The 14669-nt window shown below is 34.3% G+C and overlaps 1 protein-coding gene across 1 annotated transcript in view; it reads left to right on the top strand.

The window, feature by feature from the left end:
- The window catches only part of LOC139723383 (uncharacterized), an 82948-nt gene extending 77505 nt beyond the window's left edge, over positions 1-5443 (top strand). The window contains exons 33-36 of the mRNA XM_071634630.1: positions 380-505; positions 1546-1694; positions 2566-2701; positions 4619-5443. Of these exons, the coding sequence (XP_071490731.1) occupies positions 380-505; positions 1546-1694; positions 2566-2701; positions 4619-4723 (516 nt within the window). The 3' untranslated portion in view covers positions 4724-5443. The remainder of the gene's footprint in view (positions 1-379; positions 506-1545; positions 1695-2565; positions 2702-4618) is intronic.
- Positions 5444-14669: the final 9226 nt, after the last annotated feature.

The following is a 14669-nucleotide window of genomic DNA, read 5'->3' as shown; positions in this document are numbered from 1 at the left end:
CTCCTCTCCCCAAATGCGAGCTGTCCTGACGACGATGGAGTGCTGGCGATGTCAGAATGTTCACTTCCGTGTAAGAATTTTGAAAATTTTAATGGGAAATTTAGCTTTCTTCCGAAGGTGCAAAAAACCCGGGAAGTATTTAGAAATGATAAAGACAGTGAACAGAATTTTTCAAGAACATGACATGTGGAGAAGTTGCCAGATTAACTAGATTTTCGTTCTGCATTTTGTCTACACCTTGATGGACGCAAGCTTTCTAGAGAATCTCAAATTGTCGTATAAGCATTGTAAAGGGATCATCATGTTCCCTGAGGCAATGTGTTAACATAGCCCATGAGTAATTTTTATCCCTTCATTGTTCTCTTCCACTATATTTCAGACATGTCCTCAGTACTGGCCCAATGAGGGCACTATTCAGATGGGATCTCTAAACATTGCACGAGTAGGATCTTCGAGTGGACCGCACTTTGCCCGCGACACTTTCACTGTCTCCAACAATGGAGAGGTTTGTGTAAACTTTGAAAGCAAAACTAGATTTCACTGATACCGTACTTTGTATTTTCTCATGCATAGCAGTTCTATGCTCTTTGGGGAAAACATGTCTATTTCTATCTGTGTGTATGTGTGTGTATCCATTGATAGTTAAAGGCATAATTTACCATTTTCAGAAGAAACAAAAACCCAGCATTAGTTCTTCAAAATAGTTCCAAAATGGGAGTTGGGGATAGAAACAGCCACTGTAATAATTTTAATCCATATAATTGATGTTAACTATTGTTAAATACACAAAATGTAAACAATAGTTATAATAAAAATGTTTCCAGACTAAACGGTCTACAGTAACGGTTGGAAAAAATACTGATATCTCCTTATATTTCAGGCTTTATTGCAAAAAAAAAAAAAGTTATATGGTAGGATGTTTTGTGGTACAACAGACCTACACATATGCATCAAATGTCATATCTTTATTCTTTTTTAAATCACTGCTGCCAAAGGTAAAAAGTACCTTTAATGCACTGTGGAAGAGCTTAGAATGGCATTGGATTTTCGTGTGTAATTAGAATTTTGTTAGTATCATATCAAAGAGACAAAGCCACAAGTCCATTAATGCTCTAACTTAATGTGTGAGTGGATGGAGAAACGTATGGATGAATCAAGAGACTGAATTAAAAACCACAATGGCTTTATAATGACATGGAAGTTTATGGTCTATTACTGCATTTTGCATAAAAGCATTACAAGGTAATTGACAAAATATTGAAATGATACAGCTATCATACCAACATGTAAAATCCGAACTACCGAAACTCACTCTGGGCATGAATTATTAAGTTATTTTTGCACAAGGCAAGTCTTAAGATCTTCAAAGATTACTATAATACAAAATGAAAAGAAAGTAAAGAGTCTTGATCAATAAGATATAAAAATCAGTTACAACAACATCAGTTTAGATTGGCGAGATGGGTGTGGTAGTAATTTAAGTTTAACCTTAAACAGATAGTAAGAATTTCTAAGCTGGCACTTTTTTTTTTTTGTCACAACCAGAGTGTGACTGTGACCCAATTGAGACTGTTTGGATGGAGTGCTGCAAACAACAAGCTACGATCTCCAATGTCACTCATCCACCTTGTGAAGGCAGCACAGGAAGCGGTCAAGATCTCACACACCTCAGGTCCAGTCATCGTCCACTGCATGTGAGTATTACCCCTACTCTAACTTCTGACTAAGTACAGCATTGATGATTCCAATAGAAAACTCTCTTTACTAAAATGGGATAGGTTTCGTGTTGAACTAGATGTACAAACTTTTGTTTTCTTTCTTCTTTTTTTGTCAGAAGGCCATATTTCTGCATAATATCTAAGTAACAAATGTATAATCAAAGAAAAAAAAGGTTTATTCATCAATGACATGACCTTTTTTAAATAATGTCCTTCTCAGAGCACAAATATACCATGAATTTCTTATTTTCCTGTCATATTACATGTATTACAAACCAAATACTCTACATAGGTAGGATGGATTGTTTGGTATGAACCTCTTTCGTACAATGCTGTATAGGTGTTTTGAATTCAAGTTTGAAAAATCTTTTAATGGTGCAGAGAATACAGGAGATCAGGCAGTTGGTATCTATGTATTAACTGATGCTATTTTCAAACAAATGCTGGAAGATTCTACATAGGAGAAAATAATGAGAACTTTCTATCATTATGTCATATAAAGTAGATAAGACCCCTTTTCATGCTCCCCGTTTTTATGCATACACAGGTCTTTTGGACAGTGTGGCTAAATTTTGTTTCACAAAAAGAAAGTTTTACAAACAGATGTGAAAAGTACAAGCAGGCACTTCTTACCCACACCCATTCCTCCGGATTCAATTTATGAAATTCACTGAACTTTCGATACAATGGTCTTTCTGTTATGAGCAAACATAACTAGTGAAAGATAATGTCCAGAATAGGAATATATAAACCAATATTATTGGTCATACATCATCACTCACATTTTGCATGAATTGCAAAACGGTATATGGTTTTTATTATGGCTATGACCTTTCATGTTTCATAGAAATGGAACGGGTTGGAGTGGAGTGTTCTGTGCTTTGTGGTCTGTAATTGACAAGTTCGAGAGAAAGAACACAGTAGACATCTTCCATACAGTGAAGAATCTGCGTGCCAACAGACCCAACATGGTGGAATCACTTGTAAGTGTCTCATCAAGCATCCATGTATATGTGATTCTGACATTCTCTAATTTAACAAGGTGTTGTAAGTGACGTGGCAAGTTTTATTACGCTGAAAACTGTAATGGTTTGAAAGGTCTTACTTTTGCTTACATCCTAAGCTCATAAGTACAGTAGGCCTTCATGGTTTCGAATGATATTTTCAATTTGGTTTTCATTTTGGCACCAGAGAGCATTGCCAATCCAATGTCTTAGAGAACATGGATCCCCAAAAATAACTCAAGACACTGCAAGAGTTGGAGAGCTGAAATTGTATGCAGTTGAGCTTCAAAATAATCCAAGCATATCCAGTACTATAAATAGTATCCCATATCCCTCATACACAAACAACTTGTATTTATCTTGATGTTACATATAGGTACCAGTGTTGGCGTTTTGTGCCTAACATTAATGTATGGAATGATTTAGTTTTTATGCCTCCGCCACGAAGTGGTGCCGGAGGCATTATGTTTTCGGGTTGTCCGTCCGTCCGTCCTTCCGTCCGTCTGTAATGAATTTTGTGGACAAGGTAACTATCAAAACCTGTTGAGGTATCCTAATGAAACGTGGCATGTATGTGTATTAGGGGGTGAAGTTGTGCCTATCAACTTTTGGGTGCACATGGTCAAGGTCAAAGGTCAAAAGGTCAAGGTCAAATACATAAAATTTCACTATTTCCACCATATCTATTGAATGCCTGAAGATATTTTCTTGAAACTTTGTGTATACATGTATTACCCAATTAAGATTCTCTGGTGAAAGTTTGGGTCATGAGGTCAAAGGTCAAAAGGTCAGGGTCAAATACATAAAATTTCACTATTTCCACCATATCTATTGAATGCCTGAAGATATTTTCTTGAAACTTAGTGTATACATGTATTACCCAATTAAAATTCTCTGGTAAAAGTTTGGGTCATGAGGTCAAACGTCAAAGGTCAAAAGGTCAGGGTCAAATACATAAAATTTCACTATTTCCACCATATCTATTGAATGCCTGAAGATATTTTCTTGAAACTTAGTGTATACATGTATTACCCAATTGAAATTCTCTGGTGAAAGTTTGGGTCATGAGGTCAAAGGTCAAAGGTCAAAAGGTCAAGTAAAAATATTAAAACTTCTTTTTTTCTCCGTGCCTTGGAAAATTGTTCAATGTATCTTCATGGAACATAGTATATACATGTACTGACTGGAAGTGATTATCTAGAGAATGTTAAGGGTCAAAGGTCAAGTGCAACACTTCAAAATTTTACTATTTCCCTCATATTTATGCAATGCCAGCAGGGTTATTTTTTTTTACACTTGGTGTATGCATGTGTAACCTAATAGAAATTCTCTGGAAAGTTTTTTTTTTAACTTCTTTTATTGCCTCAAAGGTCAAAAGGTCAAAGATCAAGTGAAAGTGCTGAACTAACTTTTTCCTTCATATCTCGGAAGTGGCTCAAGTTATCTTGAAACTTACTACATGTTATGCATGTTCTACCTGAAAGTGATTATCTTATGAATTTTAGGGTCAAGGGCCAGATGAAAATGGTAACAATTTACTATTCAATTCAGAAATTGCACTTTTTCTCCACACCTGTACCTTGAAAATTACTCAATGCCTAAATGTATGAATGGGCCAAAGTCAAGTTAAAGTCCTTAAATCCCTAGATACATGCTCTCCTATTCATCCAATTAAACCTAAGTCAAGGAAGGTGAACATTCAACACATTTGTGACAAACTTGTCATTTCAGTATTTTGCCAATTTTGTGAAAATGTAATCACACATTGTCCACATGTACTATCTAGACCTATTGGGAAAATCATGCATTATGGCGGAGGCATACCAGTCGCCAAAGCGACATTTCTAGTTAATGTAATGTTGTCGTGGTTCTTTCTCAATATTGTGTTATCTGCAGGACCAGTACAAACTGTGCTACGATGCCATGAGCAGATATCTAGAGAGTCAGCAGGAGAGTGCATACATGAACATGGATACTTTAACTCGTCATGCTGAATGCTAGATTGAGGAAATGTAGTCAAACATCGCAATTTACAAGTTGCAGTACTAGTTCTATTTTTATGTACATGTATACTGAGTTTGTGCTTGATTGCAAATTTTCTGTAACCAGAAATATCACTGCAATTCACTGAATTGATAGTAAAGATTTATGTTAGATCGACGAGAATGATGTATAAGGAATACTATTTTGTAATTTTGCATTTGTAGAAGGGGTCAGTAAGTTATGAATTTTGATTCTTAATTCATATGTGTACCTATATACCATGCATGCGTCTTGTGTATGCATTGTACATGTGTTTTTGATTAAATAACACCGATGAAGTGTTATGATAGGTACCCTTAGGGGATCATATTCAGCTTACAGCTTTGATAGTGAAGGGGAAGTGAGCATGATGTTTGGTTACAAACCATTATTCCACACTAGTACTGGTCAATAGTAAAATGATGGCCATCAACTTATAACTAGCAATCATTTGTTACTATTTAGCACTGTTGGTGTTCTCCACAGAACATACTTGAATGACTGTACCCATTGTCCATGTAAACCTCCTCGATTCTCAACTTCATGTGTAAGTCATCAGAAATTAGATTTTTAAAAAGCGATGAAAAGCTTCTATGAATTTTCATTATAAAATTATGGGATATGTTGTTGCGAGGTCAAATTTCCATTTGCCTACCTTGACTTGCTCTTTACTTTGACTAGACTGTGCATTTAGAACCCCAGAGCAGTCATTAAGAACAGATTTTAAGATTATGTGTTATTTGAAGGTTTGCATGGTGAAGTAAATGAGGGAGAAAGGTTTGTGGTGACACCATGTTACATCTAGTCCTTAACCGGATCGTTGCTTGGCAGAAGAAGAGCCTAGAAAGAGGAGAATTGAAGAAGGAAGCGATATATGGGGGTTGTAAGGAGGGCAAAAAGTGAAGAGTGGGGGACAGTAATGGGCTGAAAGTTGATTTTAAGGCTATTCTGAAACTGGCCACAGCAATATTAATCAATTGACACATTATAGCCATAATTTCGTGTATTAAAACTATTATTCTGTACTTCACCATTTTAGGGCCAAGCCATAAGATTCTGTTTGCAAAGGCAAAATGGTATTTTCATATCTAAGTAAGATTACAAAGTTGTTAAATACCTAGTACTATTACAGACCATTGGTGGAAATTTATTGGTTGGAAGTCATAATGCTTGTAAGTGGAGTACAAGCATACATTTCCGACTTATGGAATGCTGACAACCCATAGGATTAAACAACTGGGAGATATGGAGGGAATTATTACCAGTTGTTGGGGAATCTATGTGAAGGTATATACATGTACTGCAATGCTTATCGTATGTCACCTTAAGATCTGCACCAGTAGTTTAATGCATTCTATAAATTCTTCTCTAAAGTTCTGTGTTAATCATTATTGTGTAGTCATTCGTGGGCTTTAGCTCTTGTGTTGTTTAATAAAACATAGTGTGCACTTTATGCGCGAATGTACCGGGGAATGAACTCACAAATCAATTTTCCTGTGAGAATTTGACATCAATTGGATGTCATATACACATTATCTAAGTATGATGGATAGATGGACGACTTTAGAAATGATGCTGGTTGCGGATAGATTCATATATCGCCCTCTTTGTTTCCAGATATCTTTGCAAGTGTTGAAAGTTAACATAGAGTTGTTACATAGTAAACAATGTATTTACGTATGCTTCAATAATCTCTATGTAGATATAGGAGATAGGCACAGCTCCATTTCATGAAGCTGACAGCTCCATTTCATGAAGCTGTTAGCTGAAAACTGATCCGATAGTTTTATATCTTTATATGATTATGTCACCATGCATATTACTCATAATTTTGCATTGAGTGCCATTGGCTTTTCACATTTTATTTTGTGTGTGTGTGGTTTTTTTTTTTACATGAAGAATGAAATAAGTCAATGCATTAATGTACTCTTGCAACTGGTTTCGGTGTTGCCAAGAAAAAGAGCACTCTTTGCTGTAAAACAGTTTCAAGCAGAATAAAGGGAAGGACTAAAAGCACATGGTTTTATAAAAATCTGTCCAAAATATCATGACCCTCAGATCATGGCTTTTGTTCTCCCTTTAGGGTTGATCACGGGAAGGTTTAGATGCTACAGAGAATACAACACCCCTTTGCAACTGCATGTCAAGAAAGAACCATAAAGTTCATAGTGTTCCTCTGCCTTTTGACGAAACTGCTACTATTTGATTATGTTTGCCTGATTTTACTCCATGCATTGTTGATAAAGCCAACAATGCAGTGTGGAACTTTTATATGAAAAAACAACAACAAGGGAAATACTGACATACACTTTCATGTAGGAGAGTGGATCGTATCACCAGACACTTTCTTTTAGTGGCAGTCCTTCTTCCGCATAATTTCTCAAATAATTATTTGGAAAATTTTTAATACGATTTATAATTTGTTAATGAAAGTGATTTACACATCGATTTTCCTTCTTTGAATCATGTACTTGTAATCTGCTTACTGATATTCCATGTGATATTGCTGAAAATGATTTTGATTTATGTATGAAATTGTGTTGGAAGAAAAATAAATCAAACAAACAAACAAACAAATACTTTCTTTTTCCTCTTGGCTCAGAATTCCGTACTTAGAGGATGAAATTTCGGCAAAAAATAGTACCAATTGATATTCACAAAGTCCTGAAAATTACAAATTCGGCACAATCATGAAAATTATTCACTCCAATTTTTGGAAAATAGACTTCAAATATACCCCTCTCCAAAAAGTTGTCTTTTTGCGTGGTGTAAAATGGCATTATAATTCCGGACACGATTTTCGTAATGGAATAATCGAGGTCTTTCGCACCTTTTCCTTGCACCAGAATCACAATTCATACCAACGATTCACCGTACATATTCTTACCGAGCGGACGACAAAGAAAAAATTGGCAAATGAGGCTCAAATTTCGTAATGTACGGTAAAATGTTTAACTTTTATTTTATTTTTATTTATTTATTTCTAATCTTTTGTCAGGGTAGTCCATTCACCAATAAATAGTGGTCTTCCATGGAGCCCTGAATAATATTGAACATTTCGAACAGTTCACGCCATAAAACGTTGCGATTTTCTTCTAAATCTGAGGTGAAATGTGAATTTCTCAGTGTTGTTACATTTTCATGTCACGTTTTTTCTTTTTTTTTTCTTTTTTTGCAATTTCGGTCCATACAACGCTCTGTGAGGCTAATCTACGAAGTTCTGCGCGTATTAATATGTCATTAGTACGCAAAAATGTGCGCGTCCGGAATAACCATGCTGTCCGGTAATACCATACCTGTATATACTTCGAGAAATTGCAGACGGATTCAATTATACTCTTGTCCAATCAAAACTGAAGAGGACAAACCAACTGTTGATGAGTTGCATGATGTGATGTTGGTGATATTCATCATTCTGATCGCTTTTTAATCCTAAAATAAAATATGATTCTTTTATTTCTCGAAATACACAAAAAGTCTGGATACCTATATAGTCTAGATGTTAATCGTTAATTAGAAAATGAAATGAGGTTCGTTAATACCAACATTTATTATGCATGGCGCTATTCCGAAGGTTCGTTATTCCAGAGATTCTGTAATTCTTAAAATGACACAAGGTTCGTTACTCTGAAGGTTCGCTGATTTGAAAATGAAAAAGATGTTCATTAATCCAAACAAGAATGAATAAAGGTGCATACTACAGAACCTTTTAAGAACTTTATTTCATTTTCTCGATTAACGAACCTTTGCAATAATGAATCGTATATTCATTTTCGGATAAAGAGACCTTCGGAATAACAAACTTTATTTTATATTTTGATCAACGAACCTTTGGAAGACGAACCTTATTTTTCATCTTCGGATTAACAAACCTTCGCAATAACGAACTTTATTTCATTTTCGGATTAGTGCCACTAATGTTCGGATTAACGAATTTTCGGAATGACGAATATCACCCGACACAGCATGCATGGTTTGGGGATTGTCTCATACATTTTGACTTTAAATACTGCTCCGGCGTAAACCCACATCTTGAAGTTCAAATCTCCATATTAATCATTTCTGGTTTGGCAAAACATGAGGGTGAAGTATTTAGTGGTATGTAATGAAGGATTATTGAGTTGCCATTTAATGTTATCTCGAGGGTCTAAAACTGTTCAACCACAATGAACCTATCAGAATTCATTCATATGCAGTGTTATGAATGATATGTTTTCACCGGTGTACTTTAACACATATTACACTATTAAAGTGTAGTGTCAGCATATCATTACACTGACAGAAAATGATGATGATTATATACAAGTAAGTGTGAGTCACTATTGAAAGCATTGTGATACATGTAGTGTACAATGATACCACATTTCCTTCCCAAATAGCTCTTACATGATTCAACTGTATACTGTAGTTTGAGAGGTAAAATCATGAAATCACATTTTGGTTTGATGACGCAAGACAGTTTCATGGCATATGAATGTGTTGTGAATGAAGATGGATCAGGGAGTGCGACATCTCCGTATACAAGAGTTATATTGGTGTCGCAATAAGTTACCAACCTTTAAAACTATGAAATACTTGTATATCAGACACTCTTCTTTCTGTATGCATGGCAGCACATAGTGCATGACTTCCACTATCTTGTTCAGAAAAATGACCCCTGTATTTTCTAGTGATTGATAGATCAATTGATAGATCAATTTTAGTCATGGGCCAAGTTAGCCAATCTCTACCTTACCAAATACATTTCTAGTACCAAATCATCTTCGCGAGTCACTGCAAAAGTGCAATGGGCTTTAGGCATAACATTGTGTACCTGTTCCAACAGGTATAGGATCAGGCGTAATGGTAAATGCATGATACTTACTGTACAAACTCATTATCTTGCGGTATCGAATACAGTTGTACCTTGTAACCACACATCTTTTACTCACAATGAATATTTTTTGCAAGATTATTTAGGCCTTATAGGATTATCAAAAACGAAACTTCTTTTTAGCTACGTCCACATTCATTTCATGCAGAAAGTGAAGTGGAATCCAGACTTAAAACATACTATAGCTTCTTTCCTTTTACCCACTTAAGACCAGAAAATTGTTTGTATTAAAAAAATTGAAAGTATAAACAATCAAACGAAATTGGCAATCAACAGCTAGATGGCAATCATTCAAAGTTGCAAAATTTATTGATGGAAAACATTTTCAAGGGATGCATGTTACGGAGTATTCTAGTGCATTATAATCCCCATGTGACCCTTTAGGGAATATCTTGAGACAATTTAAACACCTTACTATTTAATGTTGTGCAGATGTTAAGATTTAAATGCAACACACACAATTTCAAAACCGAAGTGAGTACTTTATGGTGTAAAAAGAAAAACATTTTGCACATTGTTTACAACGTAAAAGAACTTGTATTATTATTTCTGATGTAATATTCATAAACGAAAAGTATGAAAAAAAATTACACACTAAATACATTATTTCTGGGCATCTGTGGATGTGCATAAAATCTATTATGCTCCCCCTTCCCGCTATTGTTTGATTATGCCTACAAGATACATCGGTTACAGTTCAGGGCTCTGAATGTTCATTGTTCATAGAGGGTTCATAATTCCAAAGTTTAATTCATCCAAAAACTGAAAAAGGTTTGTTATTTCGAAGGTTTTTTTCATCTGAAAATAAAAATGGGGTTCATTATTCTTAATTCGAAAATGAAATGTAAGGTTCGTAATATCTACATCTACATACAGAGATCAAGCATGCCTTAATATACTGTTTCAAATTGCACTCACCATGAGAGACTAACATCAGTCGTATGAATAAGGTCTGGAAACATAGACTGATTATATAGTACCATTGACCTACATAATGCATTATACTTGACCATCAGCAATAAATGATTCATGATGCACACATGAGTGGCGTGATGCTACTTGTACTTTTTTATTTGCCATTTCATAAGTAGTGCAGTATGAATCTACAAACATTACACAGAAATGCCTTCGACAGAGGTGTTCTCATATAGCCATTTATGCGGCAAACTACAAGCTGAAATTCACCAAATTAAGTTTAAGAACATGCTCTTACATTACCTTACTTGAAAATAATTGATCACTACTCTACATCCACAAACAATTAAGGAAGAACTGATTTGAATTGATATCCAGAACACAAAGTTATTTCTGACCACTTTCAACCATGTATGAAATCTACTGAAGACTAGATTGGTCAGTAAGAAATATCTAGAACAGGTTTAAAGCAACATTTCTAGTGACCTGTGCACAATTACTCAGCACTATTCAAAGATGTGCACGCCACCAAGAGCCCTATTGCTTGTTCATCCATGGGCACTCGCAACTCTATCCAACTCTATGCATCAGCATTAAATCTCCTCAACGAACTAAGATTGCAAAAACATTAAATCTTTTTGTTTACTTCACAAACCAAGAATGCAAAAACATTAAATCTTTTCGTGTATTTCGCAAACTGAAATTGAATAAACATTACATCTTTCCGTTTACTTCACAAAATGGGAATGCATCGATATCAAATCTTTTTGTCCACTTCACAAACTGAAATTGCATAAACATTACATCTTTTTGTCTACTTCACAAAGTGAGAACGCATTAACATTACAGCTTTTTTTCTTGTCTGCGTCACAAACTGAAAACGTGTAAACATGAAATACTTTTACCTTCATTTTAAAATGAGAAAGCATCAGTATCAAATCTTTTTATCTACTTCAAAAACTGAAAATAAACCTGCATTCAGTCATTTTGTCTACTTCACAAACTGAAATTGTATCTTTTGTATCTTTTTATACTTCAAAAACTGAAAATGAACCAGCATTAAATATTACTGTCTACCTCACAAATTGAAAATGCAGTAAAATTAAATTTTTTCGTCCACTTCACATACTGAGAACGCATCAACATTAAATCTCTCTGTATATTTCACAATTTGAGAATGCAACAACATTAGATCTTTTTGTCTATTACACAAACTGGGAATGCATCCACATTAAATCTTATGTCTACTTCACAAACTAAGAATGCAAAAACATTTAATCTTTTTTTGTAGTGTTTGTCTACTTCATAAACTGAAAATGATTCAGCATTAAATTGTTTTGACTATTTTACAAATTAAGGATGATTCAACATTCAATCTGTCTACTTCACAAACTGAGAATGCATTAACATGAAATATTTTTGTCCACTTCTCAAACTGAGAATATATCAACATTAAATATTTCGTATACTTCACAAACAAAAAGTGTATCGACATTAATTTTATTGTCTACTTCACAAACTAAGAATGCAAAACAAATATAATTCTTTTCTCACGTTTTCTGCTTCACAAACTGAAAATATATCGGCATTGAAACTTTTTGTCTACTTCACAAATAAGAATGCATCCGCATTAAGTCTCTTTTGTTCCGTACTTCAAAAACTGAAACTACATTAACAATGAATTGTTTTGTCTACTTTCCAAACCTAGAATACATAAACACTGAATTTTTTCGTCTACTTCACAAAGTGAGAATGCATCAATATCAAATCTTTTTGTCTATTACACAAACTGGGAATGCATCCACACTTAATCTTATATCTACTTCACGAACTAAATGGGCATCAACATTTTGTTTACTTCACAAACTAAGAATGCAAAAACATTTAATCTTTTTGTAGTGCTTGTCTCCTTCTTAAACTGAAAATGAATAAGCATTAAATCTTTTTGTTCTACTTCACAACTTGAGGAAAATTCAACATTAAATCCTATTGTCTTCTTTACATACTGAGACCACATTAACACTTTTTATTCTGTCTATTTACCAAATCTAGAATACATCAACACTGAAATTTTCTGTTCACTGGCTGTTCTTCAGCTGGTCCGTACCTGATAAAAACACATACACCATTATGCATTGAACAATAACAAAAATAGCAATACAAACAAAACCAATAATACGTTGTTGTTTTGTACTGTTATCATATTCTTTTCCTTGTACGATGTTGCGTATGTTTATATGTACTTTATTCTTTGGTTTTCTTTCTTTTTTTAACATGAGTGTGCTCACGAGTAAGTGTGTATGTATTTACTATTGTGTGTGTGTGTGTGTGTGTGTGTGTGTGTTCTATTCTTCTCCACCATTCATTTGTTGGGTACACAGGCTCAGCGAAGCGTGTCTGCATCAGGTTGTAACATTGTAATATTAGTCGGAACTTTTTTTTTCTTTTTGTGTACTTAATGACTGCTGTTTATGATGATGTTGTTTAGTAACATATCACTATACGTTTCGAGCGATCCACGTATTACAAGCCATGCTTTTTATTGGATCATTCTTTTTCTCATCTTTTCCGGTTAACCCTTCAAAATATGCAATGGTGTTCTCAGTTATTTTACTTTGTTCTACATTTCATATCTTATAGCTTAAGATTCATTTGCGTTATGAATTTCCCTTTTGAAACTGATCAATAATGTGATCGTTTAATGCATATTTGTATTTTGTTGTACTTTTAGTTGGAAATCGGATGGAAAATAAATAAAACTAAACTGAACTGAACTTAACATTAAATCTTTTTAGCTGCTTCACAAACTGAAAATGTGTCAGCATTAAATATTTTTGTGTACGTCACAAACTAAGACTTAAAAAAACATTAAATAGTTCGTGTTCTTCACAAACTAAAATGCATCAACATTAAGTATTTTTGCCAACTTTACAAACTAAGAATGCATCAACCTTGAATATTTCTGTGTACGTCACGAACTAAGAACGCATCAAAATCTAATCATTTTGTCTACATTATAAACTGAAAATGCATCAACGTAAATCTGTTCTACTTTACAAATTGCGAATGCGTCAACATTGTTGTTGTTTTTTTTTGCCAATTTTGTAGACTGAGAGTTTGTCAATATTGTCTACTTTACAAACAGAGAATGCATCAGCGTTAATTTTTTCGTCTCCTTCACAGAGAAAGCAAAAACATTAAATCTTTCGTCTACTTCACAATCTAAAAATGCACCAACATTAAGTATTTTGTCAACTTTACAAAGTAAGAATGCATCAGCATTCAATATTTTTGTGTACGTCACAAACTAAGAATGCATCAAAATGTAATCTTTTTGTCTACTTTATAAACTGCAAATACAGCAACATGATACATGTAATCTTTTGTCTACTGTTCAAACTGAGAATTAATCAATGTCAAATTTTTCGTCTACTTCACAAATTGAGAATGCATCATTATTAGATACTTCTCCTACTTAACAAATTGAGAATGCGTAATTGTTAAACTTTTTTGTCTACTTTACAAACTGAGCATGCATCATTATCAAATCTTTTTGTCTACTTAAAAAACTGAGAATGCATCACCATGCATTCTTTCGTCTAATTCACAAATTGAGAATGCATCAATCAACGTTAAATCTTTACTTGCTTGTGTAATTGTGCTAATTCTGACTTCAACACATTAATCAACGCTTTTGTCTGTGGACGTTAGAGTCAGTGAAATCTTATTGGTTCCATTTGCTGTCGACTATAAAGTCTTGGACTATCAAAATGGGTATGCGTTATGGTGGGGTGACCAAAGAAGAGTCCACATGATATTCCAACTGCAATTATTGCTTCATTCTGTGGACACTGAATGTCCTAGCTCTCTGTCCGCTTTCAGCCCTTGCAAAAAAAAAAAATAAGAAAAAATCTGGAAACAAATTAGAGAGGGATATATGTGCATGTATCTACCCATAATCTGTGATCTTACTTAGATATAAGACATCATTTTGCAATGTCATTTCTAGTACAACAGAATCCTGTGACTGACTGTGCAGCGCTAATTAGCAAGTAATGATTGCAAACTACGAGTTGAGGGACATCAGTCTAGCACTTATCAGTACTGGGGTGAAAGAATGGTTTGTAACTACACGGA

Source organism: Diadema antillarum, unplaced genomic scaffold, assembly GCF_040938485.1.
Source record: "Diadema antillarum isolate AM-2024a unplaced genomic scaffold, OU_Dant_1.0 scf00000188, whole genome shotgun sequence".
Taxonomy (NCBI): domain Eukaryota; kingdom Metazoa; phylum Echinodermata; class Echinoidea; order Diadematoida; family Diadematidae; genus Diadema; species Diadema antillarum.
Note: the sequence above shows the minus strand (reverse complement) of the source record. Positions and strands in the feature narration are given on the sequence as shown.